Source organism: Cryptomeria japonica, chromosome 3, assembly GCF_030272615.1.
Source record: "Cryptomeria japonica chromosome 3, Sugi_1.0, whole genome shotgun sequence".
Lineage (NCBI taxonomy): Eukaryota > Viridiplantae > Streptophyta > Pinopsida > Cupressales > Cupressaceae > Cryptomeria > Cryptomeria japonica.
The window spans coordinates 451,867-471,237 of record NC_081407.1 but is presented as its reverse complement, the minus strand read 5'-3'; the positions used below and the strand labels follow the sequence as shown (position 1 = coordinate 471,237).

The 19,371-nt window shown below is 37.1% G+C and overlaps 1 protein-coding gene across 1 annotated transcript in view; it reads right to left on the bottom strand.

Annotated features, from left to right (window-relative positions):
• The window catches only part of LOC131042966 (protein BOBBER 1), a 32,226-nt gene extending 19,120 nt beyond the window's left edge, over window positions 1–13,106 (bottom strand). The window contains exon 1 of the mRNA XM_057976314.2: window positions 12,534–13,106. Coding sequence (XP_057832297.1) covers window positions 12,534–12,966 — 433 coding nt within the window. The 5' untranslated portion in view covers window positions 12,967–13,106. The remainder of the gene's footprint in view (window positions 1–12,533) is intronic.
• Between the last annotated feature and the right edge of the window lie 6,265 nt (window positions 13,107–19,371).

Here is a 19,371-nt window from a genome sequence, read left to right as displayed (position 1 = left end):
TGCACAAAGCTTCGGACTTCTCGAGGAAAGTTTGTTACAATTACTTCAAAAATTGAAGAAGTTACAATTTCAGTTAAGCGCTCTTTTCAGCTTCTTCAGCAGTCTGTTGGACGGGTTGTTCAGTTGCAACCTCCTCTGGCTCTTCAGGGACGTTCTCTAACTGCTCCGGATCTCGAGTGGAATATTTAACTCCCCACTCACTATACGTCTCCTCGGTCGGCCATACAAAATTAATCACATCACTTTTAACCTTAGTCAACCCTTTCCAAGAATTCCTTAGTTTGTTGACTTCTGAGTTAAGAAAACTGTAGTGTGATTTAATTCTTTCTATTTCCTGTATGGTTAGAACAAAGAATGAGGTGTCATCGAGATCCATGATTCCTTTGACCCTTGCTGACAACTTTGCATCTATCTCATTGAGCCATACCTGTTTGTCTTTCAGCTGGTCTGGATTAGCAAAAATTCCTGGAAGCAACTCAAAAACTTGATCATTGTATTCCTTTTTGCACAAATTGACCTTCCTGTCCATATTGTCTACATCTGCAGCTAATTGCATTAAAACTTTAGCAACATCAGAAGTAGCCTTTATAATGGGATTGGCCCTTGCTTCATCACAGGAAACACACATGAACTCCAAATCCTGCTCCCTAGGCCTCCATCGGTTAAAAATGGGTGTCAAGATGGCCTTATCTCTTCTCAACTCAGTCCATATCTCCATGACTTTTCCTACACTATTGTGAAGGAGTGAAGCATTTATAGTGTCTGCAAAACTGGAGACTGTAGCCTTGATCTTTTCTTCATATTTCCCTGCATAATAGGCCTGAGTTTGCTTAAGACTCTCCAATTCTTGGGGAGTTATTTCTATCATATGAGAGCTGGAGGGTGCAGGGGATGGTGGGAGCTCAATAATGGGGCTAGTAGGTGGAGGTCTTGCAGGAGAAGAGGTGATCATTAATGTTGAAGACTCACCTTGTTGACGTTGTCCTGCTAACTGGCTCTGCAATTTGGCAATGATACTCTCCTTGCCTCTTATTTCCTCCTTGGCACTGTCATAAGCTTTCAAGACTGTTTCCAATTTGAGCTGGAGAGCCTCCTTTTCTTTAGCATCCTTCTCAGCTACTGCAACACTAAATTTGGCAGTCTCCAACACTGTGCTAGCAGCCTCTACTACCCCTGTACTTTCTACTCTCTTGACCATCAATCCGCCAATGTGACTTGTCCCTGTGGTGTCTTTACCCTTCTTGTCCTCATTTCTCTCAAGGGAACACATGACTAGAGCAGCATTGTCTTTACTGAATGTAACCCCTTCCATGGGTTTGGTTTCTTTCCTCACTGCATCCAGCACCAGAGCATCAGCAATATTCCATTCTGGCAAAATGAGCACTCCAGCTTGTGCTACTAAATCTCTCCCCTGTTCAGGAGTAATGGTTTTGATGGTTTTGAATTCTTCCATCATCTCCTGTTTTATTTCTTCCTCCACCGAGGCTGGATCTTTATTTGGTTGTTCTGCCTTTCTTGTTTCGCATCTAGCATTATATTTATCTATATGTTGTTTCCATATGAATTGCATGAATGCTTCAGATGTTACAAAACTATCATCTGCTAGAAAAGCACTAGTGGCCTTCTTTATCTCAGGATCCCACTCCTGGCCTTTGAGTTCAGTCAAGGTGATGTCCATTTGTGCTTCAGTGGGTTCTTCTGGCATCCCTTCTTCCACTTCATCATATGTATACGCAATCTCCCCCAAGCTGCCCAACTGAGAGAGGTATTCAGTTGCTGCTTGTTCATCTCCAATGTGGAGAGGGGATTGGGATGGGGAATATAAGGGTGTATCTGATTGCACTTCCTTCCCTACCCTCTGCCTCTTAGGGCTGTCTTGTATGTGAATGACTTCATGTGTTTTCCTCTTCCCTTTGGATGAAGAGGGTTCCCCTCTTGCGGACACCAACACACTGTAACCTACTTTCTTATGCAGGGTGTAATCACCAGGAGGGATGGCTTTAGTGGGAGCTGATTTCCCCAAAATTATTCTTGCTTTCTCAGGGTTGTTTTTAATTACAGCTTCCCTTTTCTCCTTTATTGTCTGCATCACATCCTCAAAACAAATAATCAAAAATTTTATCTTTTCTTCCAATGGGAAGAAGCTAGACAATGGGTCATAGCTAGCATCAAATTGATGCACAAAATCCAAGGCCTTCCTGTAAGCCACCCATTTTTCCTTCCTCAACTCCTGTTCATCTAAATCAAATTCATTCCTGATGAGGTCTTCAGGAAAGTGGAATTGATGGGGCCTACCTCTGCATGCTACTTTCTTCCGGAATACACCATTGTAGAAATCCTCCGGGTCAGCACATCTAGACACTGCAGTGGACAAATGGTAGGGTTTAAGGAAATCCTCAAAACATTTCCAGCCTCCCTTGGTGATCACAAATTGGTGGGCTACTGTAGCTGTAGGGAAAATAGTCCCTTTACCTCGGCCTGTTAACTCTGCCTCTTGCAAGTCACCAATTTGTCTGAGAATCTCAGCTATTCCCACTTTGAGGGGGACCTGGTATGGTAACAAAAATGGGGTGCCTCTGAAACCAAAGACCCTAAACACTGTGGACACTGGATACAAATACATATCACCCCAGTTATGAACAATCTTGACATTCTCTGCGAATTCTTTTGGTCTTAAGAATTCCAGAAGAACCTTGGGGACTCGTGGATTGTCAGAGCAAAGAAGAGTCCTTATCTTGGATGCAAAGTATTTATCAAACTTTAGAAAACTTGCATCCTCTCTATCCCATGACAATACGGTACTCCATAATTGTACCGGCATCTTTTCTCCCTCCTTTTCTTTTACCAGGTCCATTCCACTGGCAAAATAATCTCCACCTTTGAAGAGGAAGAGGTGCATCAATAGTGAATACCACCCAAATGGCCTATCCACCTTCCCATTCTTTATCCCCATCAATCCTCCATGGATAGCATCAGCAATATAGGAGGCATAATCAAATGTAATAGCAAGAGAAGGATTCAGAATTTGAACAATCATTAACAGATAATGATTTGGCATATTAGATTCAGCATCCTCTCCTAGAACTTGGCAAAGTGCCCAGTACATCCCTTTTGCCCTTAAGGTAAACATACTTAATGAAAAAGGCTCTTGTGTATTGGGCCCTACAACTGCTAACCCCCCTACTTTCAGAAAAAGTTCTTTGAGAGGCCCATTCCTGAGATGAGTCCTCTGTGCCCTGTATACCTGAGCTAATTGTGTGAAGTTTATAGGCTCCAAGAAATTGGTAAACTCACTAAGCCCAAACGCTTTTCTCAGCTCTTCTGCATTTATCTCCACGAGGGTTTTTCCATTCACATCCCGGATACACCTGGTAACTGAATCATAATTCAATGCCATTTGGGTTAACAAATCTGTATCCATGAACACCCCTGGGACTACCAATCTCCCAACATCTAATTCCCAAATGCTATTTTGAGGAGCAGGAGAATTCCTCATTCCAAAACCGATTTTAAATAACCCCAACCCAGACAGCCCAACCTGTGGGTCTCTTAACCAATTACCCTTATCATATAATCCTTCTCCAATTCTCAGTCGGGGAGCCCTGGGTACTAATTCTTTGGCCTTAGAGGCCTGGTTGGTTGATAGCGTCAACTGCTCTAAGAAGTCATCACACACACTTCTTTCAAGATAATCAACTTTACCAGAAAATTCCCTTTTAGGAGCCATTTGCAATACAACCAGATAAATATTACTTCTGAAAATACTTCTGTTATACGAGAACAATTTCACTTATTACAACACAAGAATGGCTGCAAAATAAGAAAAAACCTGATGCTTGCTCGAAGAAATTCGCTCTGCAACCAATTCGCCTTCTATGTTTTTATAAAAGATAACTCTGCGTTTGCTTCCTCTACAAAAATCCTTTTAAAAGGTCTCTATACTTGGTTGTTAGGAAATCAAATGCTTGTACTCTGGGCCTTAACTGTAACATTGATTCCGCATGCTTCGGCCGTCCCTTCAAAATCGAATTCATACGAGAATTCATATCTTAACTCCAACGGGTCACAGCCTTCCTGCAAGTGTCTCACTGTGAATTGCATTTTGACGGCTTTGTCTTTAGTCTGGGTCCCATCCTTCTATTGGCTACATAATACCACGCGGCATCTGATCATTGGTTTAGAAAATCCCCTCACATTCTATTTTGATACTGGCCGAATGTATCCCTTTATATTGTGGCGGGCCCATGTTTTTCCCTTTTTGCCTTGTCATCATCATGACACATGGACGGCTCTCATTAACTCTCACTATTTCGCGGCCTTAAAAAGTGAGCAGCTTACCCCTGCGAAATAGCGCGGACCGTTGGATCATCTTTCAAGTTGGTCACCTTTTACTCCTTCGAAAAAGTCCTCAGGAATGGTGGGCCCGCTGTGTCGTCAGTGACATCTGGCATCTAGTCATCCACTGTGCTGATTTGTCGCTCTATCACTTGCCGGAAGAAGAACCATGGGGGCCCCACTTCAGTCTCGACAGGTCTACCTCAGAAATGGTGGGCCCACGGACACGCCATGGACACCTGGCGCCTTGTCACGCTGACTGTCGACTTTTCATTTGTCAAGCATACACTATAGGGGCCCACAGCTGCCTTTTAGACCGCGTGTCATCAAGACACGTGGACGGTCCAGGTTAACTTTCGCTATTTCGCAGCCTTAAAGGGTGAGCATCTTACTCTCGCGAAATAGCGCGAGCCGTTAGATCTTATCTCAACTTGCTCGGCATTTAAACCCTGTTAGGAGCTTTCAGAAGAGGTGGGCCCACGGACACCTGGCGCCTTGTCACGCTGACTGTGGCGGCCTGTGCCACGTGTTACCTTATAATATGCCAGAAGAAAGCCACGGGACTCCAGCTATCTCTGACAGCTATGCCTTCCACTTACCCGGTCGTGACACATGGACGGCTGATATTCATTCTCGCTATTTCGCAGCCTTAAAAGGTGAGCACTTAACCCTCGCGAAATAGCGCCGACCGTCGGATCCTTTCTCAACTTGCGCAGCATTTAAACCTTGTTAGAAACCCTCAGAGATGGTGGGTCCACAGACACGCCATAGACACCTGGCACCTTGTCACCTTCGAAGCTAACCTGTCGACTTTTCATTTGTCAAAGAGAGCCACGGGGTTTCAATGAATTGTAAGAGCTGCCCCGGCCAGGTCACCTCCACCTGTGAGCTGACTCATCTTTGGGGCCCACTTTTGAACCTTGATCTCAACATGCTAACTGTGGCGGCCTGTGCCACGTGCTGCCCTCTAATACGCCAGAGAAGACCACGTAGAGGGGGCCCCACCTTCTTGACAGCCGCAACCTTCACTTCCTCCGCATGACACATGGACGGCTGATATTAATCCTCGCTATTTCGCAGCCTTAAAGGGCAAGCACTTAGCCTTTGCGAAATAGTGCCAACCGTCGGATCCTTCCCCAAGGTGATCAATGTTTACTGGGCCCGGCACTTTAGAAGGAAATAATAAAAGGTGAAAATTTTTCAAATAATTAACATGACCGCCTAGGTAAATAGCAAGGGGGGGACACTTCTTACGACCCCGCGACCCATGACTTAAGTGAAATAAAGTAACGACGGAATAGAAACCAGGGGATTTAAAACAAAAGATAAAGCGCAAAACTTAGCAAAGCCTTAAACCCTCTAGGTTTAGAATAAAGTTGAAGCATTTGGGGCCACATCTTATACAATTTTTTTCAAAAAACCATAGCCAAATATGGGGAAAGAACCCAATTTTAAAAACAGCGATAACACAGCCCACTACATATACCAAATGAAATGTGTGAGAATGGATATTGAAATAAAAATCCTCCTCTTCTCCTGCAACATAAAATAAGACAATCAGATTTATACAACAATTCAGTGATAGATAATACATAGAAGAAGATAAATTTTAATTCTGATCCACAAAATTAACATGGTATCAGAGCCATGTTTCCTTCTATAAAGCCTAACCGCCTGAAGGAAGATCCGATTAAGATCAGATTGATATCTCCTTGAAAGTCTCGAATATGGCCACATTGTAAGAACTTGTCCTCTCAAACTTAAACTACAAGCGTCCCTTGCTGAAGTCAGAAATTCAGACGTATGTTCAGAAAAATATGTTCTCTAGAAGAAACTCAAGATACCTTGTGATTGAGAGGGAGCTTACTAATCAAGATTGAGCACTTCTGAGGTAAAAATTGTAAATATTAATTACTATTATTAATACTAATAATTATTTTATGGGCCCTGTGTAAATCATAAGGAAGTGACAACTTCCAAATGATTTCCACTTGTATTTTTGAGGTTATTGGAAGGTGACGATCTTACAATAACTCAAGATTGTGGATAGAATCGGCGACTGAGGCAATCCACGTAAAAGCTTGTGGATAGAATCGCCGACAGAGGCAATCCACACAAGAGCTCATGGATAGAATCGCCGACTGAGGCAATCCACGTAAGAGCTCATGGATAGAATCGCCAACTAAGGCAATCCACACAAGAGCTCATGGATAGAATCGCCGACTGAGGCAATCCACGTAAGAGCTCATGAATAGAATCGTATACTGAGGCAATCCACGTAAGAGCTTGTGGATAGAATCGCCGACTGAGGCAATCCACGTAAGAGCTCATGGATAGAATCGTCGACTGAGGCAATCCAAGTAAGAGCTTGTGGATAGAATCGCCGAATGAGGCAATTCACGTGAAAGCTCATGGATAGAATCGGTGATTGAGGCAATCCACGTGAGAGCTCATGGATAGAATCGCTGACTGAAGCAATCCATGTGAGAGCTCATGGATAGAATCGCTGACTGAGGCAATCCACACAAGAGCTTGTGGATAGAATCGTCGACTGAGGCAATCCACACAAGAGTTTGTGAATAGAATCGACGACAGAGGCAATTCACATCTTGAAACTATGGTCCCAAGATAAGCATCGTATTGAATATTGCTCCCAATACCTTTTACATTTATCTTACCTAGCTAAGAGGGAGTGTTAATGCATGATAGCCTCGGTAAGATAAATGATTGAATGAGAGATAAATGAAGTCTCTCATTCAAACATTTATTATCGTGAGGGGGCACGATCAAGTGATGTCTTGATCGGCCATGTCCAAAAGACATGGCCGGTCAAGGCATCGCTTGACCGTACCCAGCCCACAACATATACCAAATGAAATGTGTGAGAATGGACATTGAAATAAAAATCCTCCTCCTCTCTTGCAACATAAAAGAAGACAATCAGATTTATACAACAATTCAGTGATAGATAATACATAGAAAAAGATAAATTTTAATTTTGATCCACAAAATTAACAGTGTTGCGGTTGATCTTGTCGTGATTTCCAGTGTGGAGTTGTGTGTTTGGAAATTTGAATTAGGTCCATGTTATGTCATGTAAATCATTATATTGGTTTGGTGGTTGATCTTTGTATTGTGTGATATAATTTTGTAATTGAGGGTTGAGGGTTTAGCTGACCTTGTTGTCAAAGTTGATGAATAGTATATATAGGTGATATTTCATGTAATTTAGGTGTCGTTGTTGTGTTTGCATTATCAAAGAGTGGTGTATGTGTGTATGTGCAAACAAGAGATTTATCTTTCGGTGTTGTGTTGAAGAGAGATTGGTGTTGCAGGGCAGACATCTATGCTTAACCGGAACTATAATAAGGCATTGGAGATGCTATTCTTTCAGTTCATCCCTTCCAAATTGTAATCGGAATCTTATTGTAAGTCAGTGACACTTCCTTGAGGGTTGTAACCTTTCGGGCCATTATATTTGAGCAGTGAGCTGTAGGCAGTGTGCTTGAATGCCTGTGCATTTCCCATTGTAATATTTTCACATACTACTGTAGAGTATCATCTTACTGTGGGTAGGTTCCCACTGTGGTTTTTCCCTTAACCGGGTTTTCCACGTCAAATCTTGGTGTTGTGTGTTGTGTTGTTAATTTGCTTATCTTTATTATTACTGTAGTTTATCAAATCTGTTTTTGTGATTGAGTTTGTTAATCCGATGAAGACTGATTCACTCCCCCCTCCTCCCCCCCCCTCTCAGTCTTCCTTCTTTGCTGCTACTAACAATTGTGTCCAAAGCAGGAGACTTCAGGGGTTTCGACCTGAACTCCAAGATACGTTTGGAGAGAGAAAAACATAACAAAGAGAATAGCCATGAATGCTAAATATTTCCTATCAAACTTCTTAAATGTTTCAAGAAGACGAGCAACGCTTTTGCTTTCCCTTTGATTTTTGGTGAACTTAGGCTTAGAATATTATTTGCCTCGTATTAATTAAATTTGCCTAAGTAACTTAAGCACCCCCAAGCATCATTAAAGTGGACTAGGTATTATTTAAGTCATTATGGCCCCATTAAATAAAAATGAATTGGCACTTAAGCTTTTTTCTCCTCTATTTGATTTTCCCTTATTTTCCTTGCGACTTTAGGAAGCTCGTTGTCCCACCATGAACATTTATTTCTTTATCCCTTTATTCACTCTATGCTTTAGCCTATGGGGATAAAATAGGCTAGCATAATTATTTATTTTCATTTATTGCTAGGCTAGGCGAGAAGGGACATCACAAAGATTCACATATCTTTTGGACACCTTGTATAGTCCACTGACCCAATCTTATGCTACAAAAGAATAGGAATAAAATTGACTGGATCAAAGAGTTGTATGCAATGAGTGAGGATATCCAAATGTTCATCACCAACCATCACATGTCTTAGGGCATTTTTAGATCATTTTCAAAATCGGAGTTATTGAAGGTAAGTGAAATAGTGTAATGTTTTACATTTTCATAATTTGATTTTGCATTTTTATTTTTCTTTAAAATTTGTTTTTAAATTTTATTTTATTTTTACTTTTTAATAAGTTGCAGAGACCTATTTTGCCTTATAACACAACTGCGTTGAGACAACTTCTGAAATTTAAAAAGTCGCTTTCTAACAAGGTCATTAATGAAAATTGGTCTATATTGAGACAAAACAAAACTAACTCATGGTAGGATGGTGTTGATTATCTCCTTAGTTTTACCGAGCTCATTTTAAGCATGATTTGTTATACTTACATGGACAAGCATTGCATTGGAGAGATATATGACAACATCGACTCAATGATTGAACAAAATGACCACCTTATTACATCTTCTTGCCTTTGTATTGTCTCCAAAATACTACAGTACTCAAATTTTGTCTGCTAGGAAGGCTTCCCCCATATAAAGATTTCGAAGTGGGTGAAGGGTACAAGGCAACATTCCAGGGACTCTTCTCTAAAATTGTGAGATATAGTCTCAACTCTCAAGTGAGTTCATTAATTTTGCGTACTCAAATGGTCAAAGTATTGAAGCTCTTCGTAATAGGTTCTTAATATATGCTCATTGTTGGTGGTAATTCCATGGCCAATTCTTCAAACATTTGCAAACCCTTGCAATCAAATTTTATCATAAGTGAGTTTAATGGATTTTTAGTTTTTAGTTTTTAAAGTTTCATTTAGAGTTTTTTTTTTTTAATTATTTTTATAATGTATAATGTTAACTATTTACTTTGTTTTCGTAGGTTGCTAGTTGCTAGTTCATCTGCATCTGAGAGGAATTGGAGCACATATTCTTTCATCCACGGAATAGCGTGCAACAAATTGCACCCAAAAAGAGCGGAGAACTTAATATATGTGCATTCCAACTTGTATCTCCGTTCACACAAACAACACTACAAGGAAGGGAAGACAAAGTTGTGGGATATAGTGCTAAAACATATTGACTTGGATGCTTCCACTTCCCAACATATTGCATTTGAGATGTCTGAAAGCTAGCACGCTTTTAGTGCAAGTGGCACTAGCACTGCTTGTGGCTCATCTAATGTTCCTACATCTAATGTCAATGATGATGATGTAATTGATGATTTAGGAAATCCATTTTATGATTAACAGTTTAAAAGTAAAAAATAATTGTTGAACTTGATATTATTATTTTAATATTGAACTTGAGGTTTGTACAATGAATATTTATCGTGCAAGTTTAAATGACATTCAAGTTTATGATGGTTTTGTGTTTATATGATTCTGTGTGATATTCTAATCTTAATTCATGCTAGGCTGCACACACACGCATGCACACACATGATTTTTACATGTCTTTTGTATGTACAAACTACAAACCCAACCCCAAAAAAAAATTTAGCTGAATCCACCAACTGGATCCACAAATCCGAAACAGAATCCATACCAAAATTGGCAACTTAGGCTAAAAGCAAATGCTGATTTCTCAGTGTCCATGTAAGGAGAGTTCCCAAGGGGAACTTATAACAACTTATACTAAAAAATGATCGGACAATGTAGCACCTTAAGGAAATTTGCAGCAAATGCCTGAGATAGAGCTCCCTAAAGAACCATCTTGCCATTGTTCAATATTGCAAAGTTGTATCTTTATTATGATGGTCAACTAAATGCAAACAAAACTATAAATGCAAGTTTGCCAGTGAATGATTAAGTGCACCGATTGCCTGAGAAGAGTAAGAATGAGGTAGATAACAATGAATATTTGGTGAATTCGAGGAATAAAGCAGCTGTAGAAACAACTCGGCTGAAAAATCAGTCCCAAATTTCACAGTGTTCACGGGCAGAAGCTCATGGTACATTTAAAGTTACCCAGCATGCATGATGCAAGAGCATCTGAGAACATGAGCAATCCTATGTCACCAAAAACACTAATAGGATTTTGTTTTAAATAATTTGCCAACTTTCATTTGTTTCAGTTGTTATTTTAAAGATTTTGCCAAGCATGCATTCTCAGAAGATTGCTTCAAATCGGTTACAAGTTGTGTATGAGTATTCTCTACAGCCACAACTTTACCTATACTTGTGCTACAGGTCATCTCCAAGTTTACCTTGGGACACAGACCTACCAATAGCTGTGCTACAGGTCATCTCCAGGTCGAAACAAGCATATAGGATGTCGCTGCAAGCCTACTGGTCGCCCCTACAAGGGCTATTAGAAACTGCTAAAGGATAACATGACACAGGCCTTTGGTGATAAGCATTATACCGGAAGCGTTATGTTCAAATGATTATCTTTGCTTTGAATAATCACAAGTAATTTGGAACTGAAGTTTGAATGGTAGCAGCTTACTTTTTATGGTTTGGTTTAATAATCTTTCCTTGGCTGAGTTTGCGCATTTGCTGATGTGCCAATAGTCATTCTATTCTTTGGCAGAGTCACTATGTTTCCTTCTTGGTGGTTGATTTCAATTCCATAATGGCTGTGCGTTATTCATTTTTTGCATTTGGTGGTTATTTCCTATTCCTCCGCATGGCAAGGTGTTATCTTGGTCTTTTGGACTTCTTTATTTGTTGCACAGGCCAAGCATATCATTTAAATTGGCGGTCAGAATATTGGCAGTTCATTTTTAGAGCAGCCATTGTCTTTGGAAGAAAACCAACCAACATTCATCAAGATATGGCAGGGTGATCACCTTGGTAAAAAATGTGATTTGCCATTCTTGGAAGAGCGAGCAAAGAGGAGAAAGGAGAAGAACAGACAGGACGAAGGAAAGTGAAGTCAAGTTTTGAGGCCGACTAGACATGAGGGAAAAGGCATCGAGAACAAAACAGTCATATAGCTCAGCATTTAGTAGTGTATTCAAGAGGTTCTTCAAGAATGCTGTAAGCATTAAACAACCACATTCTCTTAGATTAATGCAAGTATATTGTTTTGCTTCCATTGGCTATGTGTGTGTTAGACTCCCTTACCTAGACAGCATAAGGAGATCTAATGAAAAAAGGCAACTCAAAAAATTTTAAGATTTTGTCTACTATCTCAAAAGTTATTCACCTTTAGTTTTGACACTTCCACATGTATTCTAAAGCATCTATAGAAAGACAGTAATCTTAAATTGCCATGCGACCATTTCCCCTGAATTACTTTCCAGATATCTTCCATAGAAAGGCAGTAAACTTAAATTAACACGTGACCTTTTCCTGCAATACTTTCAAAATCTCTCAGTAACAGCTACTGTATAAATAGTGGATGCCCCCTCCATATGTCCACTAACATAGAAGATACACTCATTTTCTCTTAAGCTCCCAGCTACATTATGACTAGATACCGATATGAGGCAAAAAAATTTAGAAAAAATTGTGATCGTTAGCTAATATATCAAACCTTTAAAATGTCGTCCCACAGAGGGGAGCTTACAGTCCTCAATAGCGTTAAGATGCAAAGTTTTGAAATGTTTAACAAGAACAGATAGAAACAAGAAGATTGCTAACAAATGAGGAGCGGTAACCTTTCTAACAGAAACCCTTAATCGAATGGTCAAGAGGAGAGCTAGAAGTTGGACAAATAGCAACTAATGTATCGTTTGATTTTTCTCAATTCCAAAGCAAAATGGATCAAATTCAAACAAAGCATGATTCCCCGGTCCCATTGCCTAATCATCAAATTCAAACAAAGCCTGGAAAACATAAGTTAACATTGCACACGAAGTAATGTGAAAATATACTAACCGAGTTCATTCTCTTTGGTATTTGATGCGCTGGGTTTAGGCTCGGGGCTCGGGCTCGGGCTCGGGCTCAGGTTGGAGCTAGAGCTAGGGCTAGGGTTTTGGCTCGGATTCAGGACTTGTTCTTCCTTCATGCGTTTGTTCTGTTCAGTCTTTTCAACCTTTTGACGGTCTGATTTGCGCTTCTTTTCTTCGGTATCCTTCCTCTTGGCCAGGGAGACCATCTCTGAAATTTTTCGCTCGGCTGCATCGTCTTTGAACAAATCGTGCTTCCTCCGCAAGAAATCTATCACATTTTCAACAAGATCAAGAGGTGCTTTCTGCTGTACAAGTTTCTCCAGAACATCATCGTAAGGCCCATTTGCTGCTGACGAATCTGCTTCCGCGTTTAGGGTAGATTTTTCTTCTTCTTCGACGTAATCTGAAATGATCGCCATCAATAAAAATTGTGAGCAGACAGATTTGCAGTTGCCGCGATGTACCACACTACAGTCAATTTATTTATGCGTGAACAATTTGTATTCTAGGGTCTTCTACTTTCTCCAACTTCCCATTTGTTTCCGTTTTATTTATGTAGTTATCTGTTCTGTTATATCCGGCGTAACTTGTATAGCCGTCATAGTTAATTTCGCGTATCTATAGATTCTAAACGGTATTTCTGATTTCTACGGATGTTATGCATTTAAAGGTAATATGTTTTCCATTTTTTATAAATTAAAATTAACTTAAATATTTTATATTACAAATATTATTAGATACATATTTCATGTTATAAAGTTAAAATGGGTGGTCCAAAAAAAACATTGACAGCGCATAACCGCCTTCCCACGTTATGGGCTCATGTGGTCTGAAAAACCGTCATCTATGTTGCTCTAAAAACTTAGGGAAATGAAGATTTTTTGGGGCATTTTCGTTGTTTGGTCTGCAAAAAACTTCAGCCTTTGTCATTTCTCTTTCACTCGACCAAGCTCAGGGGCACTCCCAGGTAACGGTCGCACTCTTCCTCCTTGCATTTTGGATGTCCAATGATGGTTTACTTCATTCGTAGTTGCATTATGCTTTGTCTATTGATGATTTTTTTGTATGCGGTTTAGGGTTTTATTTCACTGCTCTGTTACAGTTTAATAATGTCAAAATCCTCACAGAGAATGGCAAAACAAATGATTATCTCTTTGTTTTCTTTGAAACCCTTTCATTATTTTTCATTTCATTTTATGGGTGTGTTGTTAAATGGTGTTTCTTTGTTTATAATGTTGAAATCCTCACATAGAATGGCAAAACAACTGATTATCTCTTTGTTTTCTTCGAAACCCCTTCATTATTTTTCATTTCATTTTATGGGTACATTGTTAAATGGTCTCTCTGTTTATAATGTCAAAATCATTACAGTGAATACAAAAAAAATTGATTATTGCTCATAATTGTTCGAAACCCCTTCATTATTTATCATTTCATTTTATGCGTGCGGAGCTAAATGGTGTCTCTATGTTTATAATGTCAAAATCATTACAGTGAATGCAAAAAAAATTGATTATTGTTCATAATTGTTCGAAACCCCTTCATTAATTATCATTTCATTTTATGGTTGCACTGTTAAATGGTCTCTCTATGTTTATAATGTCAAAATCATTACAGTGAATGCAAAAAAAATTGATTATTGTTCATAATTGTTCGAAACCCCTTCATTATTTATCATTTCATTTTATGGTTGCACTGTTAAATGGTCTCTCTGTTTATAATGTCAAAATCATTACACTGAATGCAAAAAAAATTGACTATTGTTCATAATTGTTTGAAACCCCTTCATTATTTATCATTTCATTTTATGGGTGCGTTGTTAAATGGTGTCTCTCTGTTTATTATGTCAAAATCATTGGAGTGAGTGCAAAAAAAAATTATTATTGTTCATAATTATTCGAAACCCCTTCCGTATTTATCATTTCATTTTATGGGTGTGTTGTTAAATGGTGTCTCTCTGTTTATAATGTCAAAATCATTACAGTGAGTGCAAAAAAAAATTATTATTGTTCATAATTATTCGAAACCCCTTCATTATTTATCATTTCATTTTATGGGTGCATTGTTAAATGGTGTCTCATTGTTTATAATTCCAAAATCATTACAGTGGATGCAAAAAAAATTGATATTCAAAACCCCTTCATTATTTATCATTTCATGGGTGCATTGTTAAATGGTGTCTCTATGTTTATAATGTCAAAATCATTATAGTGAATGCAAAAAAAATTGAAACCCCTTAATTATTTATCGTTTCATTTTATGGGTGCACTGTTAAATAGTGTCTCTCTGTTTATAATGTCAAAATCATTACAGTGAATGCAAAAAAAATTGACTATTGTTCATAATTATTCGAAAGCCCTTCATTATTTATCATTTCATTAATATGTATGCTTGATAGTATTATTTATAGTGAGTATATACTGGCTATATGGTTATAACAGCCTTCTCGCGTACATGTTATGGGCCCACTTGGCACGAATTACCGCCAACTACATTGCCCTAAAAACTTTGGGAAATGAAGATTTTTTGGGGGCATTTTCATTGTTTTCTCTACAAAAAAAACCTTGTTCTCCTGAAGTACATATTGTACCGATTTCAAACAACTTAATAATATTATCAAGCATACATATTATACTGTTTTCATAGAACTTTAATCTTTTCTATTTATTACTTCCAATAAATTTCATATGGCAAATACAATAACTTCATTCAGTAATTAATCATATGATAAATGAATCTGCATCTAATAGAATATCAACAATATCCAGTTTTTAATCACATCACAGTTACACGCACAATAGCATTTTATTTTGTTCAAAGATGTTCAATGATGGATGTTTCAATTTTTGTGGCTATATGGTTATTATCTAATAGAATATATATGTATATGTATATGGACAATAACCATATAGCCACATAACTTAACAAATTATTAATATTTTTTATTTCAATATAATGTATGTCTGATAATATTATTTATTGTGAGTATATACTTGTTGCAGTCAACAACAGAAATACGAAATTCCTTATTGAAGGGTGCTCATTCAGGTTGGTACATACAAAATAACTAAATTCCCTCTGTAGTCAATGTTTGATGTTATAAATCTTTCAATTTAAATTATACTATTTTCTGTAAACCAGCATTTCTTGCATATATTTCTTTCAATATCTCAAAATTGTATTTCATTCCAAGTTTTTCATTCAATATAGTCACTGTAAACAATATTAACAAGCATATTGGATGTCATATGATGGTTTATGATCCTTCATAGTTGCATTATGTTTTGTATATTGATGATTTCTTTGTATGTGGTTTACGATTTCATTTCAATATGTTATAGTTTAATGTGGCTATATGGTTATTGTCCACACACACACACACACGATAGTATTTTATTTTGTTCAAAGGTTTTCAATGATGGATTTGTACTCATTGGTACTTACATAAATTCATTTGTTTTTCATCAGTTCTCTCAATGGCATTGAGGGTTTCATTTCAATAATTCTTCTCTGTTTATAATGATCCTATATTATAATAGTGTGAACTTGATTCATTATAGTGTGAACTTGACTCCAGTTTCTTTGGTTCATTATTTATCATTTCATTTTATGGTTATGATATTACTGCCTTCCCGCATACATGTTATGGGCTTGCTTGGCACGAATTACTGCCAACTACTTTGCCCTAAAAAATTTGGGAAATTAGTTATAGTTTGTTAATATTTTTATTTCAAGTTTATGTATGATTGATAATATTAGTTACAGTGACTATATATACTCACTGTAAATAATATTATCAAGCATGCATATTATACTAATTTCATACAACTTTAAAATATTATCAGGCATACATATTATACTGATTTCAGACAACTTAATAATATTATCAGGCATACATATTATATTGTTTTCAGATAACTTTAATATTTTATATTTATTACTTTCAATAAATTTCATATGACAAATACAACAACATAATTCAGTAGTTAATCATATGAGAAATGAATGCCCTCTTACAGTTTAATGTGGATATATGGTTATTGTCCACACACACACACACACACACGATAGCATTTTATTTTGTTCAAAGGTTTTCAATGATGAATTTGTACTCATTAGTACCTAAAGAAATTCATTTGTTTTTTCATCAGTTCTCTCAATGGCATTGAGGGTTTCATTTCAATTATTTTTCTCTGTTTATAATTATTGTATATTATAGTGTGAACTTGACTCATTATACTGTGATGTTCACTCAAGTTTCTTTGCTTCATTGAAGGCAACATAGAAAACAGACCTTGCTTGCATTGAAGGAATGCATATTAAATATGAGATGACCGATTGTTTTCACAACAATTCAAATTTGAAAATCAAATACAACAAATGAATTCATTCATATTCTACATTCGAATTATTTTATAAGACGAAATTTCTCATGTCACTTTCATTACAATCCAATTCACTGCATATTCTTGAGCTCTGCAAATTCCCTCTACACATTCCTTATGTAACTATTTATATGCATTTTGTATGTATTTTATATATATGCACATGCATATGTATGTATATGTGCATATGTGCAATTCTATGTATATGTGCATATGTATGTAGATGGATATGTATATGTATGTACTTATGCGTTTGAATATGTATGTATGAATGTGTGTAAGGATTGTATGCATGTTGTGAAATATTGAAGACAGTCAAATAGTTGTTGTACATGCAATAACATTTGTATGGATGATTTGTTGTGACAGGGTTACTACCCCCAATTTTTACAATTTTTTGTAGGCATGCTAAAGCATCGAGGAAAGAACCGTGCTCGTCGAAGATCATTATATCACTTTAATTATGTGGGAGATTATGCCTTATAGGCTTACTTTTTTTATTAATTTGTGTAGATATCTCAGATGATTATGCATTTTTGCTTAAATGTGTTTCTTAACACACTTTAATATGTATTGCATTTTGTTGTGATTGTTTTGGCAGGCATCTAGAGATGCGATAAGGTGTTGTATAGAAGACAACAAGCCTTCCTCTCAGGTAAAGTCTTTATGACTTTACTTTGACAATGACCTAGTAGACATTGTAATTTGTGATATGTTTATGTTTGAATCTTCTCTTTTTGGATTGAATATTTATAATGCCTACAATTTCAACACTTACATACATTATTTCTAGTGTCTTACTAGACATTTTGTTAGATACTGCCAACAACCAAAATTTGGCAGCTAACAAAATATCTTGTAAGGCACTAGGAAATAGTTCTTTGTATGTTTCCTTTTTACAAATAGGGCATTTCCTTTTATCATTTTGATGCAATGACCTAGCAAACCTAGTAGACACTATAATTTGTGAATTGAACATGTCTTCTTTTATTTTTTATGTTTCAATCTTATCTTTGTGGATTGTTTATATATAATGCATGCAATTTCAACATTTACAAAAGAGGGCATATCAGATAATCAGATGCCACTGATGTGGCCTTTTTTATAGTGAGCAATTTCAACACTTTTATACAGAACTTGTTTTTTTGTTCTTCTTATATTCTTATGTTCTTATTATGTCATGTCTTGTTAATTTCAACACTTTTGTGGCCTATTGATAGCGAGGAATGCACTTAGTTGACATTACAAAAATATCATATGAGATTCATTGGTATAATCATTAGATAAAAATCATATGGTTACAAGCAACACACTTAGTTGACATTAGAAATAAATCAAATGAGATTTATAACAACAACATCAATTTATTGGTACAATCATATGAGATTTCAAAAAAACAACGGAACAACACAGTTAGTTAACATTAGACAAAAATAATATATGATTTATAGTTGAAATTTTATAACAACACCATCAATGCATATATGTATATATCTGAAATATATATACATATGTATATGTATATGTATATAACTGCAAGCAACACACTTAGTTGAAGACAGAAAAAAATCATATGAGATTTATAAAAACATCATGAATTCATTGTTATAATCATATGAGAATATGAGATATCTGAAAAACAACAACGAAGTTCTGAAAACATTACAAAATATGGCAGTATGTCATTTTATAATCATATCACAGTTATATCTAAACTCAAAATTTTCTCTTCGGAGTGCTCAAAAAATATAATTGATCGAAAACTAGATCAATTATCCATATGGGTATTAAATGGAGGAGGTGTCACATATCCAATCCTAGTAGGTTGTGGCCCAACAGAGGTGTTTTCTTGGTTTGGAGGGGCTTGTAAGCAACTTGCTATACGAGCAAGCAACCCCTGGTTTTGCATGATGTATGAGCATCCAGGTGCAGTCCCAACTTGCATATTACTAATAGTTGCTAAGGTTGGGGACAAGAGGTTCATCATATCAATTAGAATTGGGTGTTGGGGAGTAGAGGATCTACAACTGTGGCCACATTTTTTCTTTTTTTTGCTTGTTTATCTTTCTTTCAGCTACCTTCCCCGCCTTCTCAAGCTTCGCTTCCTCATCTTTATTTGCCTTCTCTTGTATTCAAGTGAACCTTTCTTGGGATTCCTGCAATTTTCTTGTTGCTTTTGTCACCCTAATAGCCTCCCTTTCTAGTGCATCTGCTTCACGTTCTACCTTCCTTTGCTTCATCTGTTCTTTTTTTCGTTCTACCAATTCCTCATCTCTTTTCCTTTCTGTCTCTTTGTCTTTTTCCTTTTGAATATACTCATCAGATGTCAAAATATGTGACTACCTACTAAGACGTAGCACCCCTCTCCCACCTCCCCATGTAGAATGATTCATTCTCTACATTGGAAGTCTCAAGAATTTGGTGATTTGCCTTAGCATT